The following is a 12,311-nucleotide window of genomic DNA, read 5'->3' on the forward strand; positions in this document are numbered from 1 at the left end:
CCTACTTTAGTCATCCAACCTGACTGATGGTGCATGTGGAATAGGAGGATGGGCTGCTCAGCCTTATGCTTGCAGAAGGACAGGTTTCTGAGTAAAGCATAGGCGTAGGAACCAAGCCATCTGGGTTCTAGTCACAGCTCTGCTCCAGTTAAAGTGGTGTGGCCTATGCCAAATCACTTAACCTTCCTGTGCCTCTATGCCCCACCCCCCTCCTCCCATGAAATAGGAACACTGATACTTCTGCTCAACCGTGCTGTGAAACTGTGTTCATTATAGCTTGTAAAACATTTTGCACTGCCAGGCCTGGAAAGTTAGCTGAGGCTCTGGCCAGTGCAATGGTGATTTCATAGAATCATAGAATATCAGGGTTGGAAGGGACCCCAGAAGGTCATCTAGTCCAACCCCCTGCTCAAAGCAGGACCAATTCCCAGTTAAATCATCCCAGCCAGGGCTTTGTCAAGCCTGACCTTAAAAACCTCTAAGGAAGGAGATTCTACCACCTCCCTAGGTAACGCATTCCAGTGTTTCACCACCCTCTTAGTGAAAAAGTTTTTCCTAATATCCAATCTAAACCTCCCCCACTGCAACTTGAGACTATTACTCCTCGTTCTGTCATCTGCTACCATTGAGAACAGTCTAGAGCCATCCTCTTTGGAACCCCCTTTCAGGTAGTTGAAAGCAGCTATCAAATCCCCCCTCATTCTTCTCTTCTGCAGGCTAAACAATCCCAGCTCCCTCAGCCTCTCCTCATAACTCATGTGTTCCAGTCCCCTAATCATTTTTGTTGCCCTTTGCTGGACTCTCTCCAATTTATCCACATCCTTCTTGAAGTGTGGGGCCCAAAACTGGACACAGTACTCCAGATGAGGCCTCACCAATGTCGAATAGAGGGGAACGATCACGTCCCTCGATCTGCTCGCTATGCCCCTGCTTATACATCCCAAAATGCCATTGGCCTTCTTGGCAACAAGGGCACACTGCTGACTCATATCCAGCTTCTCGTCCACTGTCACCCCTAGGTCCTTTTCCGCAGAACTGCTGCCTAGCCATTCGGTCCCTAGTCTGTAGCTGTGCATTGGGTTCTTCCGTCCTAAGTGCAGGACCCTGCACTTATCCTTATTGAACCTCATCAGATTTCTTTTGGCCCAATCCTCCAATTTGTCTAGGTCTTTCTGTATCCTATCCCTCCCCTCCAGCGTATCTACCACTCCTCCCAGTTTAGTATCATCTGCAAATTTGCTGAGAGTGCAATCCACACCATCCTCCAGATCATTTATGAAGATATTGAACAAAACCGGCCCCAGGACCGACCCTTGGGGTACTCCACTTGATACCGGCTGCCAACTAGATATGGAGCCATTGATCACTACCCGTTGAGCCCGACAATCTAGCCAGCTTTCTACCCACCTTGTAGTGCATTCATCCAGCCCATACTTCCTTAACTTGCTGACAAGAATACTGTGGGAGACCGTGTCAAAAGCTTTGCTAAAGTCAAGAAACAATACATCCACTGCTTTCCCTTCATCCACAGAACCAGTAATCTCATCATAAAAGGCAATTAGATTAGTCAGGCATGACCTTCCCTTGGTGAATCCATGCTGGCTGTTCCTGATCACTTTCCTCTCATGCAAGTGCTTCAGGATTGATTCTTTGAGGACCTGATTTCTATTTCTGATTTCTATTCAGAGATGTCATTGATTACTCTTCACTTCACAGCACAATACCCTGGAAACCACAGCTCAGGTCCAGTAAGGGACGGTTTGGTTTCTAGAGTGCCTTTTATATTGCAGGTATCCCACGGGGCAGGGATAATAACTATACCTAAACCGACTAGCCTTAACCGGCTCAGCAAAAGCTCATCCATGGCTGTGGAGTGTCTCCACACATCCATCCCCAGCCACGCTTATTTAAAATGGAAGTTTGTGTTATGGGGAGAGTGCAATAGGATCTATATCAGCTCCCTGGCAAGCCATCAGGGCCTGCCGTTTAACATCGCAGCTGAAGAACAGTGCTGCATTGGTGCTGGGCTCTCTTACACGCAGCCGGGACTTGCTGTAAGGAAGGCTGTGCTGGGTACAGGGTGAGGCAACAGAAGAAGGTGAAGGCACGTATGCCAAATAGAGTATGGGTTGCAGCCTCGTGGTAGTTGCTTTTTTCATTTTACTTTCCTCTCTTTTGACCCCAGCCTCTAACATGGTGCGTGTTAAACCAACATTCAGGATGTTACAGGGTCTATGTAACTCACGCTCCCTCCCATTACATGTTAGTAAGTGAATGTAAATCTTAGTAAGTGACGGGCATGCTACAGTTTACATTTTCTTATATTCACCTTTGCATTTGGGTCACAGAGTGCAGTCTGAGCCATGCTCCCATCACATGCATGTATTCTCTATGGTGCCAGACAACATGGGAATGTAACTTTTTGTGTCAGGGCCAGATCTGCTGCTGCTGTAAATGGGCACAGATGCATTGACTTCAACAGTGCTAGCCCCAGCTAAGGATCTGACCCTGTATATGCCATGTAGCATTTTTACAATTAAAGTGTTTTATAGGTCAGCTTTACTGACCGACCAACTACTCCTCATTTACACACATGCTAGATACTAACTAATAGGCTAAATTCTCTGAGTCCAGTGACTTCAGGGGAATTACACCAGGGATAAATTCAGCCTAGTTAGAGAAATTATTTTTTTCCTCTAAACTAACTGGCAGTTTAAGTTTTTTTGCACAAAGTCCAATAACTGGAAAAAACAAGGAGGAGGACTTGTGGCACCTTAGAGACAAACAAATTTATTTGAGCATAAGCTTCTGATCAAATAAATTGGTTAGTCTCTCAGGTGCCACATGGTCTCCTCGTTCTTTTTGCTGATACAGACTAACACGACTACCACTCTGAATCCAATAACTATGTTATTTGTCTGCAAAGCCAGTTTAAGACCATGTAATTCCAAGGAATCGCCAAGTACAGCTTGTCACACCCAAGTAAATAGAGCACTTACACGAGAATGCTCCATCTCACCACGTTGCACAAATGGTCTCTTCCAAAGTTAATGTGCCAATATATGGCTGCTGTGGCCTTGCCTAGTCCATCTCTCCTGAAAGACAATGGACCCTGATGTCTTCAGGGCTGAGGCTGCAGAGAGCTTGAGCAAGGGCTCCCAGAAGCTCCCGCAGAGTAGTGCTCTGGGAAGGATTCCATCCACTGTAGCACGTATGCGCATTGTGTGGTCATCGGCTCCAGAACGATGAATGTCCACTACCTGTTGGGGCAGGTGGCGAAGTCTTTTCTCTGCTGCACCCTGCGGCTGTGCCTTTTGAAACGTTCACTTGCCGTGTGGCTTTGTACAGGGAGAGATTTGAGCCCTAACCATAAGGGACTTTGTACAATAGTTTGCATTGCCTCTTGTAACGTTTTTGTTTTTAGTGGTGCCTGTACCTAGTTCAGCATGGCCACCTGACCATGTTAATGTTTTAGGGTACACGATGATGTCCCCTGTGTGGCACAGGTTTAGGAGTGTAAATGAAGCCAGTATTCATTCCATAACACTCCCTCTCAGCAGACGCCTTTCTGTCTCCCTTTTAGAAGCATATGGTGTATGGACAGAGACCCTTTAGGGGCATGCAGCTTTCAGAAGACGCTTACTCTGTCTCTTGCCTATGTGGGCCACATAGTTCACAGCTAAAGGGGGAGAGAGTGAACAATCCCCATGATCGCAAAACAGTTTCAAGATGGCGCAAGAGCCAAGTCTTTGACAATGTATTACATTGACAAGGTGTTACACTAGATTTCTGTTGTGCGCTGAAGGCTGAACTTGCAACTGAACTGGATAAATGGCTGTTAAACCTTAATGCAATCAGTGGGTGAACAGGGACAAGACATTTCCTTTACTTTAGACCTGCTCATGGGAACTGGCTATGAGGAATCGTTTGTCACTCAGTTGCCAGACAGTGTGATTTGGGGGGGGGGGAGGGAGTGGGAGAGAGGGAAGCATCAACCTGTAGAAGAGCTACTTTTTGAAAAATGGGCCAGTTTTTCCACTTCTTGACAGCACAGCCATGAAACTGGAATGCAGAATATCAGAGGCAAGTTTCTCAGACATGCCAGCGTAGGTGTTTTATAGTACCTCTATAAACTAGCCTGTCCATGTCAGCGTCTGGAAACAAGCCTAGAACGCATATTGAAGTTCAGAACATACAGGAAAGGAGGAAAAAAATCCTCTCTATGGCTCCTCGGATCAACACCACACAGTGAGTAGGACATGAAGCTTCATGGCAAGAAGCTAGACCCCATGAGGTTCTCTAACTCTCCATCTATGGCATGTTCTTCATGGTCTCCCTTTGGAAGTCGTAGGAAAGCAACACAGAAGGCATGGTAGGTGAAGGATTGGGATAGTTTCTGCAAATTGGGGTAAGATGCTGATGAGAAAGAGCCCTAATGTAGCCATTTTTTAACCTGAAGGATTCTTCCCCTTCTTTTTGGAAGCTCTACAGGATTGTCCCTAATTTTGTAGCATATGCTTTCAGGACTTTGGCCAACACCTTCTTGGCTGAGAGGTACACGATTGTCAATTGTCCCAACTCTTGCAAGAGCTGTCTGGCAACCGCCTGGCCAGGTGCAACTTAAGACGCTTCCCTCCCCTCCCCTGGAGCTCAGCATGCTACCTCTGCAGCAGATGGATAACTTGAGTCTCCCCTGCTGGGTGTCAGCTGCCATTTTGAATTCACACTCCAGCCCGAGTCTTTTAAAATAGAGAAGATGACAGCACTGCGGGGGGGAAAAGAGTGTTTATAAATTTTTATTAATTTTTTTAAAAATAACATATTTTATTTCTTGGTGTGTGTACTTGTTTCCTTAGGTTAAGTAGTAGGCAGAGATAGACAATGTGAAACAGCTTTCCCTGGCGGCCTTGTGAAGCAGGACAGGAGTGTAACAGCTGGGAAAAGGGAGGCCCTAAGAACTGAAATGTTTGGCACGCTAGTGCCCATCAAATGCACACATACATTCTAACACTTGGTTTGGATTAACATCTAAAATTACTGAGAGATACAATTTCAGCACTTAAATATACAAACTGAAATCCAAGCACTTGAACACGATTCTTAACTCTAAGTTCAAAGTTATTGCACATAAGACATTTTAATATGTTTCAGGCTACACGCTGTTGCTCCTCTCTGAACTTTGTTAGTTTCTTTCATTAAGCATATAATTAAAAACAAAATGAACATGTTTTGAACACCTTCAAAATACTTATCTATTAGTGGTTTTAATATACATAGCTCTCGATTACCAGTGAGCTAATTGCCAGTTTGGAGGAGAAGAGAGAAAGAGGTGGATAAAAGGTTTAAAGCCATGGCGCTAGATTTTGTAGAGTCAGGGTAGTTCCATAGTAAAAGAGAAGTGTATGGGAAAGAGCCACAGGAAGCTTGAATGCAAAAACACAGAGAATGATCAGCCACACTTGAAAAGCCTACAGCTGAGACAGTGCCCTCTACATGCCTTAGGATTCCATCTGCCCACTTTGCATCTTCCTGGATCCCACCTCTCATTCTGTTCACCTTGACCAGAAGGCTAAGACTCCTTTCCATGTCCAGCTGCCCCACTCCTACTTTTCCAGGGGCAGGGGGTGTGTGCTACTGTGCAATGCAAGGCGCTTCCTCTGCTGCTCTGAGTCTGAGTCTGGTGCTTCCAGTGCCCTCCTAGCTCCTGCCATCTCTGGGGCTGAGAACCAGGAATGGAAGCTAGGTCTTCTGCACAGCAGTGAAGATCACTAGCCACCGGGTCAGAAGGCCAGTCATAGATATTGCAATGGCTTAGTTCACTCTTAAGAAAAAAAAAACTTTAACAAAACAAGTGTAGCTAGACATTTCCTCTCCTAACTCCCCTCCTGCCAATGACACATTGTGCTAGCACAACTGCTTATGATGTGGGCAGGTACGATGGCCGAGCTGCTTGCTAAGAAGATGGTGGTGATATCGCAGCTGATTCCTATGGGAATGGTGGTGGTGTCAATTAAACAAACAAGAATCCCAGCACATAGGTGTCGTATTTACAACCAGGAAAAATTAGAGTAGGGAGGGTATTCCTGTTGTTAAACTACCTTGTGTGCGTGTTGGCAGGGAGGTAGAGCTCTGGAAAGCAAAAGGCTGCAGATGATTTGTGTGTTTGTTCCTTTGTTTATATTTTGGCTTCTGCAGCTAAAGGAGGAGCTGACCTCTGCAGCAATATAGGCCTTGTTAGCAGAGGCAAACACCTCCAGTGGAGTCTTTCACTGCTGAACTGAATCCTAGCACAACCAGTGCAGCCTTGAGCCTGGTTGAGACCGAAGGACTCCAATGCCTTAATAACTAGCCCTAAACTCAGCGGCAAGCCCCACTGTCTCAGGGGAAGAAGGGGGCTCCACATAGCTAGAGTGCTTCGGGATTAGAAAATTGCTCCTTTGATTCAAAAACATATTTACAGGTTATTAAATGTGCACAACTGGAAGCAACTCCAGTACCAGAGATAAGCAGGCATAAAGCAAACAAAAGAGACTGGAACTGCCCCAAAAGGCAATGACAACGGGTGGGATGTAATAATGAGCTTTTAGGAATGAAAGGTCAAGCATGTGTTATGGTTTGTGAGGTGATGCTCATGGTGGAAGAAATCCAATACTAAACACAAACTCTAAGAAAAACAGAACATTTCAAGTAGCGCACTGACTGAGAAGGTCATCCCCTTCGGGAGTGGCACATTCAACTACAGTGTCCCCTCATCAGTCATGGTCAATTAGTCTTTCCTCAGAAGATCAGGAGAAATAGCTGAATAAGGGGGATAAGCGGTCTGTATTTATTAGAGAGAGATTGGGCAGAAAGGAACGTAAAGCGTTCCACACAGCAAGGTGCGTTTATTATCACAGCTGGCTACATAACAGTGTTCTCTGATGTGGTATCATTGCAAGCATATTATTTGGGTTTACTCGGACTGTAGCACATTGAGCTTCCGGTTCAGCCTTTTAGACTTAATGTCACATAAGATCTGGAATGCCCAATGTAAGCCAAGCTGGCTATCACTATTTTACCACACACCCACACTCTCTCTCTCTGTACTGGGACACATGTTTACACTGTGCACACATGCACAGGCTTTCAAGTCACACACCCATATGCCAACAGGGCCTCACTTACAATATTAGCATCTGATGGCTGGGGGCCATTCCATCAAACTGAAATTAACATAGCTTGGTCAAATCCAGCTTCCAGTTAAGTCAGTGGCAAATCTTACATTGACGTAATGGGAATAGGATTAAGCCCGTGTGCGTGCGCGAACCAACCTTCTTAAGCCAAGAGCAGACACCCAGTTTACGGTCATGGAGGCTGCACTGAAGATAGGGGGTTGGTGGCTGTTCCGCAAGTGGGGAGATGTCTTTTCTTTCTCTGAAGGAATGTCATTTTCACATCTGTCTTCATCTTCTGTTGCACTGTGTCCCCATGCTCCTCACCAAGTTGCTTCCTATGCCTCACTAACCTAGACTTCCTGCCTTTAAATATGAGTTCTTGGGGAGCTGGTTCTTCTGTAGTAAAACCCATAGCATTGACTTTTCCAGCTCATCAGAGCTTCTCAATCGTCCAGTGACTAACAGAACATTCAAAAGTGACCAAAAATACCTCAGCCCAACCCCGATGGACACACAAACTGAACAGAAGGAAACCGTAGGTGCTTTCCAGAGAGAGCAATGACAAAAAACACTGGTACATGCATTGTTCATATTCAATAAATGCCTTGTCTCCTAGAGGGGAAGGAAAGTGCTCTACATCTTACAAAAAAACTGACCTTTCAGACTTTGTTTCCCCTTTTCTGACAGGGTGAAGGTGGCAGAATACTCCCACGAACAGGGAAAGATGCGACCTGGAGCTATGTTGTCACTAGTCCCTCATCTCATCATCTGCTACATGGAGGCTTTCTGGGACTGATAATGGAAATTGTGGCTGGAATTACACAATGGTTTCAAGAAGCTAAATGGGCAGCCTTATAGCCAGTTCTACTGGTCTAAGCAGCTCCCAGCTTTGCAAAGAGTAGAACACTGTAAGGAGTATTCTGAAGCCCACAGGACATCTCGCTTACACACACACAAAATTCTAATCAATGGACAAAACAAAGCTGCAGTCTACGTGATCACCCATTGTCATTGAACCTTCCTCTTCCCCTCCCCCACAATCCCTAATAAATGGACTGACACCACCAATACATTTCACCTGGCCCCACTAATGGGTATCATATAGCGACAGCTTTTGGGCACTACCAATCTGAGTCAGGTTCCAGCCAAGCTTTTGGGTTTTCATAGGACAGCATGTGCCTATCTGATCCTGTTAGTTCATGGCTTGTCCCGCCTGTACCAGCTGCAAGGTACGCTTTCTCCAAGATCATCAGTGGCTCTTAGCCAAGATGGTCAGGGATACACCCCATGCTCTTGAGTATCCCTAAACCTCTGACTGCCAGAAGCTGGCACTGGACAACAGCGGATGGATGGGAAGAAAGTGGGTACAGAACAGGTTTTCTTGGGCTCTTATTGTAATGAGTCTGACAATGCAGTTTGTTTTTTCATAATGCAAGGTCAAAAAGGTTATTAAAATCATTGATCAAAACTTTGCCCCATGATGAAAATGGTCTGCAAGACTAAGTGCCTGATCCTCTTTTCTGTGCCACTAGAAGATGCAGAATTAATTCACAATCAATCTGGCAAAAAACTTCAATACCCCTTTTGGTTTTAAGGTAGCTGAGCCAGCCACAGGTGCCTAAACAGTCACTGACCTACCACGAGAGCATTGCTTTCAACAGCAAGATGCAATATCCTCATAGGTTAATTTCCCCCAAGAAACAGGAATCTCAAACAGGCCCAAGGACAATTGGATCTCACCCACACTGGGTACAGCCCTGCATTTGGACCATGGCCATACAATTCTTCACCTAAACTTTAGGCAAGTGAAGGACTGCACACTAACATAGCCTGTCATTCATGGCAGTGCATGTGCTACAATGCAGACTGGGAAACGCTCCTGTGATTTTCTGAGGTGTCTGCATGTGGTGCTAAAGTCAGTGGTGAGCTAGCTCAGCAGCCAGATTCATATACCAAGGTGTTAATTACTGGTGGGTTTTTTTACTCAGTGGTTAACATGGCTGTGAATATGCATGTGGGTATTGGTATGTGTGAGCATGTGCACACTGGGGGGGGAGGGGTGCCCATGAGCTGAAATATTTATCAATACAGACCTAAAAGTGGAACAAAAACCCCCAACTGAATCAATACTGCAGACTGCTTTTTACTTTTGCTTTGCTACAGTGGTGCTTTCAGCTATATTGGGAGAATGCAGGGTGTCCCTGGGGCATTGTAAATAGCACTCCAAGCATCCACACACACATATATGCGCACACACACTTTTTCTACTATAGCAAGTTACATTCAACTGTGTTTCCTGATCATCTCATTAAGCTGCTCATCTCCTTCGAGTTTGACTGCTGTCACGCCTTGCTGCCAGCATCCCGACCAAACTGTGCTCTTCTCTGCTTCTACCATATGTAGCCTCCGTCGTCTGCCTCTCCCTCCTCTTCTTCAGCCTCTTCTCCAGCTTCCTCAGTCTCTTTCTCTTCCTCATCTTCCCATCCAACGCCACTCCCAAAATCCCCTGAGAACCCAACTATGTCATCTACAACAAGACGACAGTGCGAGTTAGGGAAATCACTTCGCTGGGAGCCCAGCGTACCTCACAACACTGCTGTAGGCTGAGAGAAGGAGCCAACTAGATTAAAACTAGCTTGGGGATGTCTACTCAAGTTGCCTGCAATGACAGTGTAGACATACTCACAGAGGAGGGTGTGCAAACTCAGCCCTGCCCAGTTCTAACAATGCAACCATTCTTCCCCAGCAGTGGCCCTTCTATCCCAGCCCCAGGCCTTGACACAGGTCTCCCAGTGTACCTTTGTCCTTACCACATCCTTGCTATCCCAATCTGAGGTACTCCTCAAGCACCATCCTCTAGTCAGGGCAAACTGTGCCAAAGTGGGTAATGGTTTTACAATGTAAATGAACATCCATTAGGGACTAGGACAGGGGTGGGCAAACTTTTTGGCCTGAGGGCCACATTGCGGTTCCAAAACTGTACAGAGGGCTGGCTAGGGAAGACTGTGCCTCCCAAAACAGCCTGGCCCCCACCCCGTCTACCCCCTCCCACTTCCTGCCCCCTGACTGCCCCCTCAGAATCCCCCGCCCTATCCAACCCCCCGGCTCCCTGTCCCGACTGCCCCAACCCCTATCCACACCCCCACCCCCTGACAGGGCCCCCGGGACTCCCACGCCTATCCAACCCCCCCTGTTCCCCGTCCAGCCCCCGCCCGAACCTCCGCCCCATCCAACCACTCCCCTGCTCCCTGCCCCTTATCCAACTCCCCCGCCCCCTTACCATGCCACTCAGAGCAGCAGGACTGGCAGTCACGCTGCCCGGCTGGAGCCAGCTATGCTGCTGCGCTGCCCGGCAGGAGCTCACAGACCCACCGCCCAGAGCACTGGTGGCACGGCGAGCTGAGGCTGCGGGGGAGACGGGACAGCAAGGGAGGGGCCAGGGGCTCGCCTCCGTGGCCAGGAGCTCAAGGGCCGGGCAGGATGGTCCTGCGGGCCGGATGTGGCCCCAGGCCGTACTTTGCCCACCTCTGGGCTAGGATGAGGTTTGTTTTCACTTGCTATGACTTAATCTCACATCTATTGGACTCAATGCAGGAATCAATGGAGGAGGCCCTATGGCCTGTGTTATGCAGGCCAGGCTAGGTGATCACAATGGGCCTTTGTGGCCTTAAAGATCTATGAATCTGAATCCAAATTTCCTGAGTCCTTAACATGCAGGCACAGGCTTTGGTGACCCTTTGGGTGCAGGCTTTGCAGGCATGCTTGCTCTACATGCCTCCTGTGATAGTCACTTGCCTCTTCTTGAAGCAACAGCACAGCCAGAGCTGCTCCTCTGTGATGCAATGCTCATTCATTGCCAAGTCAGGAGGACATGAATACTTCCCTCTCCTCCCTCCAGTGTCCTTACCACAGTCCGGGTTTCCACGTATCCGTGTTCCTGTCAGCTCCAGGCCAAGCTGGTCAACACACCAGCACTCCCCACTGCTCTGGTCACACTGCATCTTCCTGTAGTACCCATCCTCATCACAGCTTGGAATGAAAACACCTGGGGGAAAATGACAGGCGTCTCCAAAATTGGGTCCAGTGTGAGAACAGGAAATGTACAGTATAAAAGCTACTGCTGCATTTGAAACACGGAGATGCAATCAGCTGTTCTAAAAAGAGTTACTGAACAAACATCTCAGAAATCCAGCAACCTGCAGTGGACGCTGCCTCACAAGAAGGTGAAATACCAGGAGCATGCACAAAGGGGAAGGTCACAGACTGCATTTATCAGAAGTTCAGGGGACGAACTCATGAAGTAAGAATGTCACAGCTGCATACATCTTGTAACAAGGTCTCAGATGAGTCCAGCACTAACTCAGAGTAACACCTCATGCATCACAGTGAGAAATATCATACTGGTATTCTGAGATGGGTCACAGCTCAACTATAGGGAGGTGAAAGGGCAGAGGCAGATATCAACTCCGCTCAGAAGGAATGTGAAGGGCGAGAGAACTTCACAACCATGATTAACCAAGATTGTTAGCAATGTCAAGCCCAGAGGCCAGAAGCTGTGCCAGGACTAGATCCTGCTACAAGGGGAGAGAAGTCCATCCCATCCATCGTTAATGGGAAGTTCACATGGCTCATGACTCACCAGGTTTCTTTTTTGCTGCTTCTTGGATCTGGATCCTCTCCAGCTCCACAAGACAGGGGGGCTCTGTAATACCCAAAGCAAACAACTCTTAGAGCTAAGTGGGCATCTCAGCATACATGCCTGTTTCTATTTAGGGAGAACTCCTCCTTAAGAGGTGGCCAGGGGATTGGTGGTGAACAGGGGGTGAGGATCGCCTTAAATTGGTCAGAAGAACCAGGTTTGCTCAATCTCTGTCCTCATCCAACCCCACTCCTCCCAGCTTCCTTTATATGCTGATCAGGGAGCCTTCCCCCCTGCCCCCGGCTAGTGGAATCGAGAGCCTTGGACACAGTCAGGTTCTTAGTTAACTTCCTCTTGGTCTCACTCCCTGTTAGAATGACACAGTCTGAAACAGTGGCTCTTCTGTCAAGATCTTCCCATTCATAGAATCATAGAATATCAGGGTTGGAAGGGACCTCAGGTCATCTAGTCCAACCCCCTGCTCAAAGCAGGACCAATCTCCAATTTTTACCCCAGAT

The 12,311-nt window shown here is 47.3% G+C and overlaps 1 protein-coding gene across 1 annotated transcript in view; it reads right to left on the minus strand.

Moving 5' to 3' along the window:
• Positions 1 to 4,780: 4,780 nt before the first annotated feature.
• The window catches only part of SPOCK2 (SPARC (osteonectin), cwcv and kazal like domains proteoglycan 2), a 65,149-nt gene continuing 57,618 nt past the window's right edge, over positions 4,781 to 12,311 (minus strand). The window contains exons 9-11 of the mRNA XM_073353609.1: positions 11,794 to 11,856; positions 11,062 to 11,199; positions 4,781 to 9,681 (exon numbers count right to left, since the gene is read on the minus strand). Of these exons, the coding sequence (XP_073209710.1) occupies positions 9,545 to 9,681; positions 11,062 to 11,199; positions 11,794 to 11,856 (338 nt within the window). The 3' untranslated portion in view covers positions 4,781 to 9,544. The remainder of the gene's footprint in view (positions 9,682 to 11,061; positions 11,200 to 11,793; positions 11,857 to 12,311) is intronic.

Source organism: Lepidochelys kempii, chromosome 7, assembly GCF_965140265.1.
Source record: "Lepidochelys kempii isolate rLepKem1 chromosome 7, rLepKem1.hap2, whole genome shotgun sequence".
In the NCBI taxonomy this organism is placed as follows: Eukaryota; Metazoa; Chordata; order Testudines; family Cheloniidae; genus Lepidochelys; species Lepidochelys kempii.